Here is an 18,395-nt window from a genome sequence, read left to right on the forward strand (position 1 = left end):
GAACCAAAACAGATTGGTGTCTTGGATACTCTGGGGACGAGGAGGCGACAGGGTCCACGGTCAAGGACGTTAGCTTTCCCCGGATTGAGCCCTGACAGGAGGACCCGCGAGCAACGCTGCAGGTGGATGGGCTGGCCTGGATGGATCGAAAGAAGGGTTATGTTTGGGGGTCCTTCTCGCCTTGTCTCCGAGGGTTGATAAGCAAGAGCAAGCCGCAGATAAGGTTGACGCTCGTTGACGGTACAACTGCGGACAGATTTGAGGCTCGGGAGGTTGAATCCCTACCACAAGTTCCTAGGATATCCGATGGATTGAAGCCCACACCTGGTCGTCGACTGCCTGGACACTGTCCGTCTGTTTGTTCACCTGCCTATGCGGTAACACAACAGCGGCCCCGTGTGTTTTGCACGGCTGGCAGCAGCAGGAGAAAGGGGATCAGAGAGGAAGGAGAAGCAGCCTTAACGTTCTCTTGACACCGGCACGTATCTCCTTAGCAGATTGAGTGACTTTACGCGACAACGAAGGGTGAAAGGAAGCTGGTGTCGAGGAGAAAGCCAGAGATAAGGCAGGTAGAGAGGTAGTATGTAAGGTATCTTTGTGTGTATATGATGTGTATGTATTGAAGGTAAAAAGAGCACGATCTTGATCGGCCGAGGTGGCCTCCCTGCCACGGAAAGAGGAAGCGTGTAAGCGGTAGCGTATGCGGGTGATTTGATAGGTCGCGCTCCGGATTGGGTAGGAAGGCGTGTAAGGGTACCTAGCCACCGTAGGGTTGTAGGATAGCAATCTGGCTACCTATGATGGATGCGTATTGGTGAATGGACTTATAATGTCGGCCGGGGGGTTGTTTAACTCGGAATGTCCTATGTGATGATTGAGACCAGGATAAGATAAGCTAGGCTTATCTGCGTCATTTGTGAAGATGACAATGAAGGCACTGAACCGGGGTTTCGGCTCGAGCTTTCGAGGTGTGGGAGTGGTTAGTTTATCCTTCTTGTTTCTGTCTTTGTTCCGTGAAACATGGAGGTGGTGTCTGGGGGGAGGGACGATAAGGGAGACTAATAGATGTATAAGACAAGATGGTCGATAATCAGAACCAGCAGGATTCCGAACAGGACATCAACTGCACTCGGGACAGATTATAGACTGGCGCGTGCCTCCTTGTGAGAAAGAGCAATGCCGTGTCGAGCAGAAGATCTTGATGTGGGTGAAGAATTTGAGAAACACCAGCTGCGGCACTCATCAACCAACTTTGGTTACCTTGGCGCTAGATTGGCGTGTGTAAATGGCAGTTCCATGTTGTCCACCGCAACAGGACCCTCGAGACCGATAAGGAAGTACGTGGCTGCAGGGACGACAATTGCTTGCATTTGGTGACTGATTTCCCATGATATGCCGTTCCCACCTAACTTGGGAGGTCCAGTCCGGGACTAATATGGGGTTATCTCGGAGCGGACAACGATAATGACGGCGACAAAGTGCCCATCTGTCCTGCCTGAGAATAGTGCCGTCAGGAGCATGGCGCGGTTGAGTTGCAGCTAAACGGCCGAACACCTGCGTCTGATATCAGATTGTCTGGTCTTATCATCTTTACGATTGAAGAACAAAATTCCTAATGGGAAAAAGGCGATAACGCATTCATGATCGACTTAAAGTCCGGAGTCAGGGGTACCTGCTGAGATCGGTGTGGACACGGTGGTGGGGCAAATAGCAGTAACAGTCGAGCACTGGTTGCTATACGGGAATCTGTTTAGATGACCGGCAGCCAGAGGCCAGGAGGAAAGAGAGCCCGAGGTATCAGGTACACTTTGTTGGAGTCGCGTGCGGGCTCTGGAGACCTTGGGCTGCCGGGATCGCAAGTCATGGCACCGGTTGCCGTGGATGGAGCCCCATTACCAAATGAAAAAGGCGCGTTGCCGGAACCAGCCCTCTTTTGGGAATACATTTAACGTAATGGCCTGACGCCTGCCGAGACATGGCAGTCGAAGGCAGTCTTTCAGATGTCTGTTCGTGCCTGTTGTTTGACCTTGCCGTAGCAGCGGTGCGAGGCATAAGCTCTTTCATCGCGGAGTGTCGGTCAAGGCCATTTCGGTGTTTTCAGAAGACTTGTGAATGGTTCAACCTGGATGACTTTGCATCGTGTGTCGCTGCCAAGCGATCAGAGCGGAAAGCACGGCACCTATCACCGGACTGTGAAAGCGTCCACAAGCCGGCACATTCAGTGTCGCTGATTTGCTGTGCGGCCTCGGAACGATCTCCCACAAGAGGCAGCTTGGCATTGAGTCCACAAGCCGGGAATTTATCGTGGACGACGGTCCAAAGTCTAAACCGTCTCGAAGCTGAAATTTTGAATAGCAGGCGATGGAACGTCAAAGTCCGATAAAAGGAGGAAAAGGCCCCGTTGCGGTTCAATAGATGACATCAGGCTCCGCCGGACTGGTTTGCTCTGCTGGGAATGCACAAGCTGAGGTTCCATGCCGGCGTCAAGGCGTCAGGGCGCTGTCTCCCGTCGTCTCAAGCTCACGATAGCGGATAGGGACGACCCCACAGTGGAGTTCAGCTGAAAGCCTGGAGTTCCACGTTTCTCGTTTTCCATTTCAAGCTTCGATCCAGGCTCCCCAGCGGTTTCCAAGTCGGGGTTGCGATCATGTGAGATGTCGTGTGATTGCACTTTTCCGGGGAACGGCAGGGCACGAGACAAGCTGCTGGTGTTGTTTGAAGACGGCCAAAAAGTGTCAACCCAAACGGTCGGCATAATGGTTGATGTCCCCCACATTTGCTTGTGTACATTTGTCGAGAGGTTGGCGGTGCAGCATCTTGAGACAATCGCCAAGCTCGCGTGCCCAGAACCGGATCGGAGATAAACCCCCCCGTTTGGAGGGATCCATTGACATGCGCCGCTTGCATCGATGGACGCGGGGGTATTTTTAAGAAGGCGGGGGAACTGGCAAAGGGCGTGACGGAGTGCCTAAAGTGCCTAGAGCCCTAGACGGGGTTGGGTTAATATCATATCGCGACTATCGACGGCAACGGGTGACGGACGGGAGGAAGGCTTGCACGGTACCGTCGGGTTCGTTCGGTGTCTTGGAACTCTAATAGTTTCTTAGATTTGCTAGGCGAACGGCTAAATCTGGTGGGTAACATCTTGACGTCCAGGTCTTGAGCATTGAAGCATTGAAGGTATTGCGAAGAGTACAAGGAGCGGCATGTAAGATGATTGTATGGTTCGAGATGCAAGTTGTCGGGTGGTGTGTCTTGATTGGTGGTGACTTTGCGGGTAGCTTGCGAAGGAGGTTGTTAAGGGAATGAAAAAAATGGAATGTTGCGGTTGATGTTACACAAGCAGGAAGGCGGTGGAAGCGAGAAAACTCTGAACACTTGCAGCGCACATGACACTTCATGATGCTGTTTCCACTCGGCAGTCGCGACTGAGATTCTTGAGCCTCGCCGGTTGACTTTGGACCGCCCGCTCCTTCCGCCGTTGATGCACACTTGTCAATTCTAGATGGTGTGCGACCGTTGGATCTTTCCCATGTTGCTGGAAGACGCGGGGTAACGTCTCATGATGATGCGAGAAGCCAATCGCAGAACCGTTGGGACCGTGCTTATTGCCCAACATACGACTGGAGTTTTGCGACTCTTCACTCGTATGCTCTTTTTGGGAGTGGAGACGGTCAAATTATTCCGAGCTATCTCAGGTCTGGCATCTCGGGTCAGATACCATCCATCACTTAGCCCCCTTGGGATAGTAAACCATACAAACCTCTCTATACATCACTTTCTCCCCCGTGTCCTTACCAGTGTCCTCACCAGCACTCGTTCCTGGGGCAGGTATTTCCATGTCAAACCCATCCACAGCCTCAAACCCCAGCCTCTCATACATCGGAACCGCCTCCATCGTGCTCTCCAAATACACCGGCAGCTTTTCATCCTCCTCCTGCGCATCCTCCACCAACTCAAGCAACCGTCTCGTCAGCAGAGACCCGGCTCCACGGCCTTGGTACTTGGGGTCGATGCAGACGAATGTTAGATCTGGCATGTGATTAAAAGACGAAACGCGTCAGTACTGTATAGTATACGACGTCGGTGATGTATGTTTGGTGAGGTGAGCATAGGATAGGGTAAGGGCAGACTTACGCCAACATCTTTTCTTCATAAACCCACTCCTCTCTTTAGCCTCCGATGCCAACCGAGCGTACTCCTCTAGATACTCCCTCCTGCATCCTTCAAGCTCTTTAATCTCCCCTTCTTCCAACTTCTTCTTCTTCTTCTTCTTTTCCTCATCCCCTTCCGCGGCCTTCTGCACTTCACTGTCACCACCCTTCCCTTCCCCCCCTACCACATCATCTCCCAAAGCTTTACGAGACGTCTTAGGCAAAGGGGGATAATCCCACCTAATGAACCCGACCATCTCGCGCTCGCCTTCAAGCCTGGCCACCCATATGCCTTCATCGCGGTTTTGGGTCGATGTTTGGAGTGGACCCATCATCTTTTGCTGAGTGTCTCTGGCAAGAAAGCATTCGAGCGCGTATTGGCTTTTGCGTGTGGGGAATTGGGCGTGGAGGAGCGGGTTGGATTGCATGGCGAGGAGGTGGATTTGGGCTATGCGGGCTGCTTCGAAGGAGGCGGAGGCGGAGGAGGGTTGGGAGATGGTGAATTTGGGTCTGGTGGACATTGTGATGGTGGTGGTGGTCCTGGTAGACGAGCCAATGGTGGTTGGTGGGTTGGGTGGGAGTGTTGCGCTTGTGGTGATAGGTCGTGGTGCGGTGAGATGATGTTTGCTGAAAAAGTTGTTGATGAGAGAAAGGACAAAACAAAACAGAACTGAACACGAAGTAAGACGAGACACGAGATCATGTGACGCAGTTAGTATGCAAACCTCCATTCATCATAACTGCTGGTACTGCTGCCGTTGCTGTTCCTGACTGCCTATCCCAAACTCACCACTCCCCGCCCTCGCCTCCATTTCATCCGCCTCTCTCAACAGCCTACACGGCGTCTCTATCCACTCCTCCCACTCCGGCCCCAAATACGCCATATACCTCGCCAAACTCTCCAGCAGAAACCTCCCCGAGTCGCCCGATATCCACACCTTCCGACACAAGTGCAGACAAACAAAGTAATACGCCAAAACCGCCAATACCTCCGGCTTCCCTTCCTCCAACATGCCCATGACCGGCTTCGTCAACATGGTGCCCCACGCCAACAACATCTGTACCTGCCTAGCCGGACTGGGCATGGCATCAAAGATGACCTGCAAATGCTGCACCGCCTGTCTCAGCCCTTTCATCACCTCCCCCTCCTCCTCATCATCTATTCGGGAAAACCTCTCCCCCAGCCGGCGCAGGATATCATCGCACTCCGGCCCCGAGCCGCGCGTGTCGTACAGGCGGATGCCCATCTCGATAATCGGCTTCAGCTCGCTCTGCTTCATCTCCTCCATATGACCCTCCATGACCCCGTAGATACCGCGGTGCAGGTGCAGGTAACCGACAAAACGGGTCAGCGTAGCCGGGAACTCGGCGTCTCTGTAGGACAGCGTATCGCAGAGGGCGTGAAACCCCAGAACCGAAGAAAACAAGAAAAGAGGGACGCGGTTCTCGATGCACGCGTCAAAGTGCGCCATGTCGATGCTGTTGAACAGCGTCAGGGCGTGCGTCTGCAGCTGGATGGCGTGGTGGTGGTAAAAGGCCTCGCGGTGCGGGCGCAGGACCGAGAGGTGGCGGGCGGACAGGGCCAGGATCTGGTACATCAGGTAAGGCTCGCGGAGGGCGTGGTGCATGGTGAGCGAGCGGACGGTGTCGCCGACGGGAGGGAAGGTGAGGAAGATGTCGGTGGTGTAGTGGTACAGGAGCTCCATGTGCACCATGTTGACGTTGGGCGATTGTGGTTCCGAGTCTTGGTTGGGCGCTGGGAAGGGAGTGACGTCCGGCATGAACGGGCCGGGTTCGGGGCCGGGAACAGGGATGGGAGTGGTGGCGGTGGAACCACCGTAGCCGGAGAAAGAGGCTACGGAAGCAGAGGCGGAGGAGGGTGGAGTTGCGGCGACCGAGAGGGAATCGGCCGGGGACCTTGAAAGGTCATCGCTGCCGGTGCTGATGCCGGGTAGAATGGGGTAGGAACATTCTCTCTCAACGGTCTGGCAGTTGATGCATCGCGGTCGTGTTTCGTCGCACTGTCAAGAGTGTTAACCACTGTGTGATTGATCTTGAGTTTGTAAGCGGGGGCTACTTACCTTGATGTGCCGTCTCTTGCATTCGAGACATCCCTTTCGGGATTTTCGATGACTTCTCCGCATCATGGGTTGAGTGAGGGATGGGTAGTGTAAGTGAAGTTACTAAAATGGTAGGCTGCTGGGCGGAAAGGGGTTCCGCGTATAAGTCCCCTGTACAGAATATTGCCGAGACGTCAAGTTCCCTGTCAGTGAGATGGATGTCATGCAGCCTTGACAAGTCAGATCCGGGTGGCAAACCGCGAATGACATGCACAAAACCGTTGAACTTTATCGTTGTCTCAAGTCGGGAGGACTCCAATGCTCAATATCTGGCATTTGTTAGACGAGTTTCAGATCGTCTGGGGGACGCGTACTGATGATCACTTTGATTGCGCGTCAAGATGGGCGCAGCTGTTGGAGCGCCCTGGGACCGTGAGCAGCCACACCGTGACTTATTAACTGTAGGCTTAGTAGCGAAGTGAGCCTCCACCGCTGAAAATCCAAGGACATTGAATTTCTCCGCCAAGCCCTGCCCTCGGTGCCCGGAATGGTACCGAACCCGAGGCCGGCCCGTTCCGAGCCAAAAGCTCAGCCCCGATCCCGAGTAAGAATACGAGGCCTTCATCTCCGTGTTTCTATAAATTGTATGAAGCACCCACGCGTTCCTGGTGTGCTACTGAGTATCAGGGGGTGGCATATCCCACGGTCGAGCAGCTGAGGGTAAGGCATATTTGTTGTTCTTGCTCTTCCTAGGGCTTCTTCTCCTGGCGGACGCAGGAGCGGCGGCGGTGATAGGTCCAGGACCGACGAACCGTAGCACCCAATCCCACACTCTCCGCGTCTTGTCCAGCTGAGGATGCGTGGTTCTTGTCACGGTCAAGTCCGAAGGGGCATAATGACCGCCGACGTCTGTTGCGTCGAGCCTTGCTCGGAAAAGCAGGTGGACTTTGGTCAGACCCTTGCGCAAACTGGAGCCGTAGACCTTTTTGGTGAAGACGTTCAAAGCGACGTTTTGAACGAGGACCACATCCCTATGCCGCAGTCCTTCAAGCATGCTTCCCTGTACGGTCTCGCAGCCAGGGGGTAGCCAGAACGTAATGGCGAAGCCAGCTTTGGTCTCGTCACCCACCAACACCTCGACCAGAGCGCGGTCTGAACCCCAGCGAGTGCTAACCGATCGTGGCGGAGAGATGGAAATGATGCCGACGATCAGGTTGCAGGTGATGGTCTGGGGTTGTGCTTTGACGAGGTAAGCGGCCGATGGGATATCCTTGAGGTCAGTGAGGCGGTCACCACCACGGAATGTCAAGGGCTCTTTGACGTTTTCGTCTCCATGCATTGCATGAGTTGTGGTCTCCAAGAACGAAGCCGTATCCAGGTCCTCCTCGCTCATTACCGACGTGATGGAGTGTTGCGACTCTGATTCTCTAAGCAAGTTAGCGTCCAGGTATGAGGATCGGACATGTTGATGCAGTGCAAGGGAGTGCTCGTAGAACTCGGACTCCAAGTCGCCATGGACGACAGATGATTCGTCAAATGATGGCGATATGGATGCGATAGTGAGAAAGTCATCGGGCTGATGGATTGCTTCAGGGCCATGAGCTGGGTTGAAGCGGAAGCTGGAGTCATATTGTTGTGTGTAGCCGGTCGTGATACGTTCTCTTTCGAGGGTAAGGGATCTCCATGCGGCGGGGGTCGGAGCGGAGGCCGGGATGATGTTCTGTTCCGGGCCCGGGCGATGCACTGTTTGGATGCCTAGGAAGCTGGCAATGGGCTCATCAAATGCGACAAGTAGATCTGGGGTGTTCCAGTCAAGCGCCCGGCTCTCTGGCGCTCCGGTGAATATCAGCACTTTGGAAGCCATTCATGCTTGTGACGATTTGTGATAGTGACGGGAGTGCGGTTTGGGGTTTGGTTGTGAAGAAAAAGGAAATGCGGGGCCCGGGCTGGCCAAGTGAATTGAATTCAAGGGACCCAGTACTGCCGGCCGAACACCACCAAATCCCCGAACGGCACGGACTTGAACTCTCCAAAGCCCGGAAGTGGTGCCCCGACCCCGATCTCACGGTTGAAATCTTTCCCGCCAAAGACGATAACAACACCGAACAAACCCTCTTTGCCAATCGAGACAGTACCCACGATCCATTGGCCAGAAGATTCCCTTCTGCTGGAACACAGAAACAAATATACAATCACGTGTTAGAATGTCTGAAGTAGATGAAACAAACCAATCGGACAGGGGCCGGAAAGTCTCCACAGAAATGATCGCGTCGGACTCGGACGGGACCCCTTTCAGACCGACAGCGTGACGGCATCCCATCTCTCTGGCGCAACTCCTTTCCGTCCGCCATTGTAACCCGCACATCTGTCACGCGTAATTGACCTGTATCGCCTTACTCCAGTTACTTTCCGACAAAACATGGCCCCGGCACCATGGGATTCAGTCCCTCCTGAGGACACCCTCTTCGCTTTGGTTACTGGCGCCAACAGGCAAGTCTCAACATCTATCTATCCATGCCTGATGGAGGTAACATGCTAACATTCAGTGCGACTTCAGCGGAATCGGTTTCGCTATTTGCCAACGCCTGATCGACGAGTACCTCACGACGCGCTCCCTGACCTCCCACCTCGTCGTCATCCCCACCACCCGCAGCGTCAAGAAGTCGCAAGAAACCATCGATGCTCTCCGCCAACATGCCCGCGAATTCGCGACCACCTCAGACATCCTCCGCTCCCGCGCGGGTCCCAACTACGATCCCCGATCAGTCACGAAGCGCATCCACATCCTCAGCGTCCAACTGGACCTGTGCAACCTCGCCGACGTCCACCGCGCCGCCGAACAACTCGTCAACGGCACCGTGAGCAGCCCCGCCAACGATAACGATGCCTACTTCACCTCCCTCACCGACGTGAGGATACCCCGTCTCGACTCGGTCATCTTCAACGCCGGCATGGGCGGCTGGACCGGTCTCGACTGGCCCAAGGTCTTCCACAACATTTTCACAAAGGGTCTCGTCCAAGCCACCACCTGGCCGACCTTCAAGGCCGCCACGGCCGGGCACGTTGTCAACCCCTTGCCCGACGTCAAAGACGAGAAGGTTCCCGAAATGGGCCAAGTCTTTTGCGCCAACGTCTTCGGCCACTACCTCTTCGCGCACAAGCTCGTGCCCCTGCTCAGCCGCTCCGAGTCCGACTCTAGTATCCCTCCCGGCCGTATAATCTGGGAATCCTCCATCGAGCCCGGGTGGAAGAACCTCGAGCTCTCCGACTTCCAAGCCATCAAGACCAACGCCGCCTACGAGAGCACCAAGCGCCTGACGGACGTGCTTTCCCTAACGGCCACCTTACCCTCGGCCCGCCCGTTTGTCAACTCTTATCTTCAGCCGGCCACCAAGTCATCAAACTCACCAGCTACCCCACCCATACTCTACCTCGTCCACCCGGGCATCGTCCAAACGACCCTCTTCCCGCTCAACGCCTTCATGTTCTTCTGGTACCGCGTGGTGCTGTACATTGCGCGCTGGCTCGGCTCCCCCTGGCATCCGATAACGGGGTACAACGGCGCCGTGGCGCCCGTGTGGCTCGCGTTGCAGGAGCAGGAGGCCTTGGACGCGGTGAATGCCGAGCATGTGAAATGGGGGTCGAGCACGGATTGGTGGGGGGAATGCAGAGTGAAGAAGACGGAGGTGGAAGGGTGGGGGTGGGATGGCACGGTTGAGACGAGGAAGGAGCTGAAGAATGAGAAGGGGGAGAGAGGGATGGGGAGGAAGATTGTGGGGAGGAAGTCCGGGGCGACGGATTTGACGGAGGAGAAGAGGGTTGAGTTTGAGATGTTGGGGGTGGAGTGTTGGAGGGAGATGGAGAGGTTGAGGGGGGAGTGGGAGGGGAGGTTGGAAAGGGTTCTTGGGAGGAAGTGATGTGATGCATGATGGTAATGAGATGAGGTTGGTTAAAAAGTAAACATTACCCCTGTCCTGCTTTGAAGGGAGCAGAGGAGCGAGAGACCTAGATATACAAAATAATAATCCTAATTGATGTACCCAAAACCCGCCACAGGGGTATAAACGAGAATGTGCATCCTCATAACATATAAACAAACCATAACACATACACACCGTCATCCATCATAACGTCATTGCAGACCCCAACCCTCAGCAAGAACAGAGAGAACTCACGCCGTCCCCTCCGCCCCAAACCCATCCCCCCTCCCATCATCCGACCTCACCCTCCTCAAACTAACCCTATCCCCCCTCCCAAACAACCCAAGACAAAGCGGCACCGGCACCGCCACCATCGCCACCACAGCATGAAACACCAACGCCCAATACATATTCCCATCCGGCCTTCCCCCCCTTCCCTTCTCCTCCTTCAACGCCCCCGAAACAATAATGAACACCCCGCCAAGTACCTGTCCCCCGCTCCACGCCAACGTGCTCGTCACCTCCGGACTAATCGGGTGCGTCACCTCCACCAAGAACTCCACCACCACCGGCACCAAACTAAAGCTCGCAGCGCCCAGGATGGCTAAAATGACGTACGGCCCGGCCAGGCCGGCGGAGGCGCGGGTGGAGGGCATCCAGAGGAAGATGAGGTAGCAGATACCAATAAGCGGGACGGCGATGCGGATTGTGGTTAAAAACGCTTTAGTCCTGTCGATTATCGGGGACGTGATTGCTGACACCACTAAACCGACGACGATCAACACGGCCCCCGCGATGCCGGCTTCTTCGTCCGTGTAACCGTATGGTTCCATTACTTGATTAAGTAAAGAGGAGAGGGAGTTGAAGGTGCCTACGTAAACGGCGAAGGGGATGAAGAGGAGCCAAAATTCGGCGTGACCAAGTAAGATGGCGGCGGAGGTGCGGAGGGTGAGTTTGGGCGTGGTGGAGGAGGGTGCCGCGGGCGTTGGAGGCCGAGAGGGGATGAAGAAGGCGGGGACGGAGCAGATGGAGGAGATGATTGATACGTAAAGGACCATCTTGCTCACGTCTGATGGCTCGTTAACCCAAAACGGCACAATGAGCTGGCCCAGCGCAGCGCCAAAGGGGTTAGCGAGGGAAGTCAAGGCGGTGGCGGCGACGCGCCCCCGGTTGGTGAACCACAGGTCGGAGTAGCGGGCGGGAGCGGCGAGCACGAAGGGTTGGGCTAGGCCGACGAGGATCTGGCCGAACATGACAACGCCGAAGTGGCCACCCGTAGGCGAGGAAGAGTGGGAGCCGCTGTAGCGGACCCAGTTGCCGATGAGCAGGAGGGCGGCGGCAGTGGTGATGGATAACTTGGGGCCGAGGTGCAGGACGTAGATGACCAGGGGGGTGATGAAGGTGAAGGCGAAGAGGAAGGCGGTGCTGAGCCAGTTGATGGTCGTTTCGGTGGTGCGGAAGTAGGCGGCGGCGTGGGCGGCGACGGGGGAGAAGGTGAGCCACTGGGAGGGGGGGGGGGTTTGTTAGTTGGGGTTCGTGATGTCCTTGTTGGTGAGAGGGCTGGTTGAAGGGAGGAGTGAGGTATCATCTGTGAGTGGACTTCTCTGTTCTCTCTCAGGAGTATATGTTTTGTTGATGTGTAGAGTTATTCTGAAGGTAAACATCGACGTGACTCGATGACTGAACCAAGCTGATATAGAAACTGAGAAGTGACTGCCACAACACCATGACATCAAATCCAGTGCAAGGGGCATCCAAGAACAGAAGTCAGAAGTGAGAGTGCAAATAAACTTTCAACAGCCCAATAACAGTGTAAGACGGGAAGGAAGGAAAAAAAAGGCACTTACATCCCAACTAACAATGATATTCAACAACGTCAACTGCACCAACCCGAACCACCTCCTCTTATAGACCTTATACACGACCGGTCTTCCCTCACTGTCTCTTTCCACTCTTTGCTCATTTTCGTCATTGTCATCCGCTCCGTCAATTCCAAGTCCGACGCCGCCACCGCCACCGCCGGCCGTCTCCCCGGCACTCCTACTAACCGCTGTCCCCTCCGTGATGCATCTGATCCCCGTTCCGGTCCCGGCGCCGAGCGTGGTGGAGACCACCGATCCCGATCCGGAGTCGGTGGATGCTGACCTTGACCTTGATCCACTACTGCCGCTGCTGCCGATGCCGCTTTTTTTTTCGGAATCCGATACCCCACCCCGATTACCCACCCGCCTTTTCTCATCGCCAATCATCGTTGTCGTCCTTGTCGTCGTGGAATTGTTGTTGTTTTTACTCGGACTTTCCTTCATTTCGATGCCCACTATTTCGATATCGCTGCGCTTTTTCTTCATGTTGTTGCTGCTGCTGCTGCTGCCATTTCCACTGCTTGCCGTTCTACTACTACTGCCATTGCCATTAAGATTAAAATTGGTGGTACCAGGAAGTTTCGTATGCGGATATGATAGCCGAGCTTGAGGACAATCGTCGTGGCTGTCGCGGTGCGAGCAGGTAGTATGGTGAGAATGCCGGCTGCTGTGGATGGTAGCCTGGTCATGGTCATGGTCATGGTCGTGGTCGTGATCGACGTCCATTGTATCTCTTAATTCTTGCCAGCGTCCTTGTCCTTGGGCTTGGTGATGTCGTCCTTTGGCGCTACCTCCTCTGCTGGGGGATCGGAGGCTGCTGCTCATTGCGTTTTGCGCTTGTTGCGCCTTGCGAAGCGGCTCTGCTCTGTTCTTGTATTTTTTGTTAATCCCTTTTGTTTCTTTTTCGAGGGGGGGAGGCGGCTCTGTTGTTACTTTTGTTTGTGGCGCCCCCTGGATCAAGTTATCCCAAGGAGTTTGTTTGATTTAGCTTGTTCGCATTCGGATTCCAGTAACGCGCTTCGGTCACGGTGTGCAGGACATTATCTCTGTCTGAATGGCGCTTCGGTGCCAGTGTGCGAGTTTGTAAGTCCGAGCAGCAGAAAGGTTACCTGCCGTCCGTCTGGTGTAGATGCGAGCGAGCGCAAGAAGATGACAAGATGTAAAAGATGGAAGAGCGACGCGTGTTCACATATTTGAGATGATGAAAATGAATGAATGATACGGTCGCATACTACCGCACCGCACCTTCAGAACTTCTGCCTGCAAAGAAAGGAAAGACGGACGGGACTTCGGACTCGGATATTGATCGCTGCACATTGGATGTGGGACAGAATGGCACGCTACTTATCACGCTTTCAAAAAGTCTCGGCATCCAAGAAAAGAATAAGTTTCCCCCCCAAAACCGCTTTTCTAGCAACCTTTTCATTTCTTGGCTAGCGGCGCGGCAAGCGTGTGATATTCACTTTTGAAACCGAACCCGAACCCGTTTGTGTTCGTCTTCCCCAGATTTTCTGTTACTGTGTTCAATGTGTTATGTACATAAATTGGTGCTAGGTGTTCCATCAACCAGGAAGGCGGAAGCGAGAAACATTTCAACTCATATCTATCTCCCTTGTCTTACTTCGCGAATCTTTCTTTGTCCGAACGTGTGCCTGTTCCGCCTCACTTCGTTGCGAGTTTCTACATGTTAAGTATTCCCAATAACTCCCCATTATTTTCAGCCCGTTTGCTCGAGAAAAAAGAAAAGGTCGAGTCGTAACGGAATCAAGTCACAGTCTTAAATCCCCCCCGTCATGATATCTCCGACTCGTCTACCCACCATCTCAAAAGTCACCCATCCATCCAGTTTTAACCCCTCACTATACTGCCGTACTCACCCCCCCCCCCCCCCCCCCCCCCCCCCCTTGCTGCCACATGCCATCTTATCCCATGCGCAATGCACAAGGTCGCATTTATGTACGAACGCAAGCTAGAAAACAAGTCGAGTGCGTCGGTACTCTCGGTGTATGTACTCAACAATGAGGGGTTGGTTATCTCGGGTTTTATAAAAGACCCCCCATCAGATAGATCATCAACACCCATTTGGGACATTTGCACGAGAAGCGACAGTGTAGACTTACAGTATAGAAAGAGGCCGCGCCAATCATTTGTTATGGGATTAAAGACGCCTTAGAAGCTCACTCCTTCTCTCTTGCTTCGAAGTGTTCGTTGGCATAATATAATTTCCGACCGGATGGACGCACCGTGAAACATGTCTTTCCATGTGAGGCGAGCGCAACGTGCGAGAAACAACAACACCGACTGGGAAAAGGGCATGTAAGCAAAAAAAGGAGGTCTATTGAGAGGCTTCACCTGCGTCTGCTTTTGAGAGTTAGGTGACTTCGGAAGGATTATAATACAGAAGAGACACAACAAGGCTGGGGAAGGAAGAACCGAATCAGATGGGGACATGCCGAAACCATAGGAGAAAATGACTGCGCCATGTCGCCCCGCTTCCCCCAGCCCTATATATACGTTCGTTTGGAGAGGGAGGAAGGGTACTAAAGTGTAAACACATTCATCATACAGCATGCATGTGTAACCCTTGGAAGCCCCCTTTTCCTTTTCCTCCCCCTTTTTTTTTTCACCTGGCACTGTTTCGTTTTCCCGTTTCTGTTCGTATTCCAAGATGGCTGCTGATGATTTTGAACTTTGGCGATTGGATCCTCATTTGCTTTCTATTCCCGGTCGTCATCGTAACGATTGAACGTACGTTGGTTGTTTCCTTCGTGTATCTTTGTCTATCGTAAAACGCCCCATTGTCTCCATGTAAAAGAAATAGCTCCTCCGGACTATAACCTTGTTGTTGTTCGAGGGGTCGCTTTTTCGTCATCGGACTGCCGAGCGTTGGGGTCAAGAAAGTCGCAGGCGCATCAGGAGTGCGAAACGATCGTCAAGGGAGATCGATCGCTTATTTGAGGACGTTCCAGAGCTTGGGAGCGGCGCACTGGGTGGCGCAGTGGACGAGGTGGAAGACTGTTGTTGTCGCGCAAGGTTCCTAGTGAGTAAAGCCTGTCTTGTGTGCCTGTGGGCGAGGAAGGGGGACTCGATCAACGTACACTCCTCAACGCAGTCCTCCTTGGTGTCAGAACCAGCGCCGGTGACGCGGGCGGCGCACTCATCGTAGTGGTGCTTGGCGGGAGCGCACTCCTTGGAGTTGCGGCACTCTGTAAGCAATACCCCCGTCAGCACATCATGTTCCGTCTCGAGTTGGGCTCCGTAACGAGTAAGTGTCGGAGAACGTTGTGTGAAGATGCAAGGCTGGGCGAGATCGACGCAAGTTCGGCGGTCGCGTGTCATTGGCAGTTCTGTTTGTTGAGAAGCAGACCAGTGCCGGAGGCTCGGCGCGGGAACGCAGGGCTCCCATAGGTGCAAGGTGCGTCGAGGTGATGGCGGCGGAAGGCCGGATGGTTGTGGTCGTCGAGTGATGTTGTATATGTGTTGGTCCGGACATGGGGAGGGAAGGGAGGGAAAAGAGACAGGTTACCCACCCTCCTCGAAAGTCTCCTTGGGGTCTTTGATCTCATCCTCGTCCTCCTCCTCCTCTTCCTCCTCAGCCTCCTCCTCGGGCTCGTCGGCGGCGGCGGCGGGCTCCTCAGCCTCGGTCTCCTTGGTGGTCTCCTCAGTGCTCTCGGAAGCAGGGGCAGCCTATAACATGAATTGACCGTCAGCATGCTTGCTCTCCCACTTCCCCGTATGTCTCTCTTCTCCATGGCTTATGACGCAAACAAAGCCCTCAACCACGGTACATCCCCCACCATGCCCCTCTATTCCTACAGGAGGTAGGGCAGAGCTTCAACCATCGTGTTGACTAAGCCTCCTCTCCTCTCTCTCATCGTGGTGGAATGTATCTCTGTCCAGAATTCGGGGACCCGGGGCATATGAAAGGTTGGTGATGGTGGTGGTGGTGATGGCATACCTCAGCCGGGGTATCGGCAGGGGCCTCGGCCTCGACGGTGGCCCACGGAGTGGCCGCGTCGATGAGGTCGGTGACAGCGTCCCAGAAGCCCATTTTGAATTTCGCGGGGGTGGCGGCGAGAAGAAGGTTGCGGTGGTCTTGTCGGTAGGTTGTTGATATGGCGCGACGTTGAGCAAGCTTTCTCGATCAAAAATCGGGTAAACCGAGCTTCTTGCTTGGCTCCAGTGCTCCCGGGTGGCCCCAGCTCCTGGCCCGAGCGCTGCCTCTCGCCGTCCCTCTTGCAATTGGCAATTGCTGATTGGTCTGTGCCTATCGATAGGTACACGCTCAAGTGGAAGCTGCCCCCGGGTAATCCCGCAGTCATGGACGGCGTCACGTGCAAGCACTTTCACGCTCTCGAGGGGAAACTTAAACTTGGAAGCTCGTCTGGGTCAGTGCGAGCTCGAGACCGTCTCAACTGTGGTTTATGTCTGGACTCAGCTGTGAGAGAACTTCATGTCTTTATCAAAACCCCCACGCCGCCGCCATTGATTACTGTCTCGACTGACCGGCTTACTGAATAGGCAATCGCTGGCAAGAACTTGCTTGCTTTCTGACAGCTGAGCAACACAGTATCGCTGGCGTTGCTGTCGTTGCTAGCCCTGTCATCACTAATACGTGACAGGCAGCCGCTTTCTGTTTCTGTCCGATTATGCACACCACAGATACTTCCGAAGAGCGAGACATCGACAAGGGTTTTTCAAGGTTTAAGAGCCAATGGATATTTGACAAACTAAATATGGACTATACGCTACAACGAAAAAACGGTTTGCCTCCATTTGCTACTGACATCCATCCACTTAGGGACGGCGGCCAGTCCGACCAATCACATTGTGTTTCTGACGTTGTAATTCTTTTTGTTCAAGATCCTCTTTTGACTTCACATATATAATCCTAAAGACTGACGCTAGATTGACCGTACAGACTCCTGTCACCAACAGTCGTATAATGTGCATGTTTTTCTTGTTGATCGGCGGCATTGAAGGAGAAATGTCAACTCGGAGATATTCGAATGTTTGCCTATTTCGGGGCAGCGCTGGAGGCGGTTACTTTGTGTCCCCGGGCCAAACCACATCTTGAACGCAATCTTGACGAGAAAGTCGGGCATTTATGCCGTGTAGTCCGGAGGTGGCTCATCCGGGCCAGGCTGGGGCACTTGGTTCCGATCGCTTGTCACGTTCCCAGACGGTCCAGACGCAGGTGTGCTCGAGGAAGGCCCAGACGCTTGAGCATCATCGTACGGAGGTGGAGGCTCGAGGTTTTGCCCGGGGGTCAGTCCAAGGCTTTGGGCGTGGAGTAGTCGGTCCCTCAGCCACTCATACTTTGCTTGGAAGTCGCTGTGTCCGCCATCCTTGAATGTCAACTTGCACTCGATGCGGGGGATCTCCGGCGGTACGCCCCCGTTTGGAATAGGTCTGACTATAGATGTCCAGCTCCAAGGCCCGATCCAGGACGAGTTAATGCGGACATCGCTGAAGTTTAAGGGAGGCGCGAAGAAAGATCGAAAAGCCTCGGTCGACCTGGCTGGGAGGTAAATGATCTATACGCTAGTTAGACCGCAACATCAACATGTCGTTCAAGAAATCAGAGCCGAACTTACCCTCTCGTTGGTTATGTATACAATGCCATTGTCGCTCTTGACAGAGAAAGGCTCTGCTACCTGCAGCTCCTTCGGGACCGAGAGCTCAAGGCCAACTCGCGGCTTGGAGGTGAGGAGAATCTTCTCTCCAGGGAGTTTCTGGATCTGCCCATCACGGGTCAACATGACCCAACTTTCTTTCTCGTCAGTAATCGAATGCTGAGCAAGCGTCCATCTGTGCGCCTCGACCAAGAATTGGTCGGCCATGATGACTTGGATGGGACGGGGAGGTGGGGCCGGGTTAGGTGGTATCTGTGACAATATTGAAATATATTGACAGGAAGAAAAAGAGGAGACAACGGCACTCGGAACGGGAGCCCTGGGGAAGATGGTGTAGAGTTGCCTTGCCAAAGGGTCACGAGAGGATGAAGAACAGCAGATGTAGACTTACTTTATTGACATGATGAGAGACTGGGTGGTCAGCTGCAGAATGGCCCGCTAGGTACCGTCTTGTCCTGTCCCGCGCGCCCGGAACTTGGGGTGCTAGTATTAGCACGCAAGGGTGTAGTAGTGGGTAGTAGCCGTCCAGGGTCAAAGAGCGAAGCCAGGAAGTAACCTGTTCACCCACAGCGGCACGGCCTGCAGCAAGATGAGGTGGGAGATCTGGCAAGCCTCAGTCCAGGGGTCAAGGAAGCTGTTGTATCTAGAGTGGGCCGACTTTTGCTAATTTGGTCGTCGACGGAAACTGGCAGGCTGCGAGCCTGTACAGTGTCAGTCTGTTAGCCTCTATTCTATCACTTTCAGAATGTTTCAACTTGGACGG

At 54.2% G+C, this 18,395-nt stretch overlaps 6 protein-coding genes across 6 annotated transcripts; 1 reads left to right on the forward strand and 5 right to left on the reverse strand.

Moving 5' to 3' along the window:
* Positions 1–3,092: 3,092 nt before the first annotated feature.
* B0H65DRAFT_429099 (uncharacterized protein) lies at positions 3,093–6,298 on the reverse strand (the record flags this gene model as incomplete). Its single annotated transcript, XM_062824800.1, has 6 exons — positions 3,093–3,491; positions 3,755–4,032; positions 4,138–4,270; positions 4,343–4,742; positions 4,896–6,175; positions 6,236–6,298. The coding sequence occupies 6 exons, from the start codon at positions 6,296–6,298 to the stop codon at positions 3,093–3,095; spliced, it is 2,553 nt and encodes an 850-aa protein (XP_062680831.1).
* Positions 6,299–6,594: 296 nt separating this feature from the next.
* B0H65DRAFT_237475 (uncharacterized protein) lies at positions 6,595–8,162 on the reverse strand. The gene has a single exon (XM_062822280.1). The coding sequence runs from the start codon at positions 8,076–8,078 to the stop codon at positions 6,888–6,890; it is 1,191 nt and encodes a 396-aa protein (XP_062680832.1). The 5' UTR covers positions 8,079–8,162; the 3' UTR covers positions 6,595–6,887.
* Position 8,163: 1 nt separating this feature from the next.
* B0H65DRAFT_576834 (uncharacterized protein) lies at positions 8,164–10,510 on the forward strand. Its single transcript, XM_062830669.1, has 2 exons — positions 8,164–8,704; positions 8,772–10,510. The coding sequence occupies exons 1-2, from the start codon at positions 8,634–8,636 to the stop codon at positions 10,129–10,131; spliced, it is 1,431 nt and encodes a 476-aa protein (XP_062680833.1). The 5' UTR covers positions 8,164–8,633; the 3' UTR covers positions 10,132–10,510.
* On the reverse strand, positions 10,086–12,815 carry B0H65DRAFT_576844 (major facilitator superfamily domain-containing protein; the record flags this gene model as incomplete). The annotated part of the gene is made up of 2 exons (XM_062830670.1): positions 10,086–11,636; positions 11,982–12,815. Coding segments are annotated over 2 exons (2,085 nt in total), but the record flags the coding sequence as incomplete, so codon positions are not given.
* A 2,131-nt stretch (positions 12,816–14,946) lies between these two features.
* Positions 14,947–16,047, reverse strand: B0H65DRAFT_443810 (ubiquinol-cytochrome C reductase hinge protein-domain-containing protein; the record flags this gene model as incomplete). Its single annotated transcript, XM_062825649.1, has 4 exons — positions 14,947–15,011; positions 15,095–15,343; positions 15,527–15,683; positions 15,955–16,047. The coding sequence occupies 4 exons, from the start codon at positions 16,045–16,047 to the stop codon at positions 14,947–14,949; spliced, it is 564 nt and encodes a 187-aa protein (XP_062680835.1).
* A 946-nt stretch (positions 16,048–16,993) lies between these two features.
* B0H65DRAFT_238419 (uncharacterized protein) lies at positions 16,994–18,239 on the reverse strand. The gene is made up of 2 exons (XM_062822284.1): positions 17,594–18,239; positions 16,994–17,533 (listed from the first exon to the last, which is right to left on the reverse strand). Exons 1-2 carry the CDS (start codon positions 17,837–17,839, stop codon positions 17,102–17,104), a joined length of 678 nt encoding a protein of 225 aa, XP_062680836.1. The 5' UTR covers positions 17,840–18,239; the 3' UTR covers positions 16,994–17,101.
* Between the last annotated feature and the right edge of the window lie 156 nt (positions 18,240–18,395).

This window comes from Neurospora tetraspora (assembly GCF_033439725.1).
Source record: "Neurospora tetraspora strain CBS 560.94 chromosome Unknown B0H65scaffold_5, whole genome shotgun sequence".
Classification (NCBI taxonomy): domain Eukaryota; kingdom Fungi; phylum Ascomycota; class Sordariomycetes; order Sordariales; family Sordariaceae; genus Neurospora; species Neurospora tetraspora.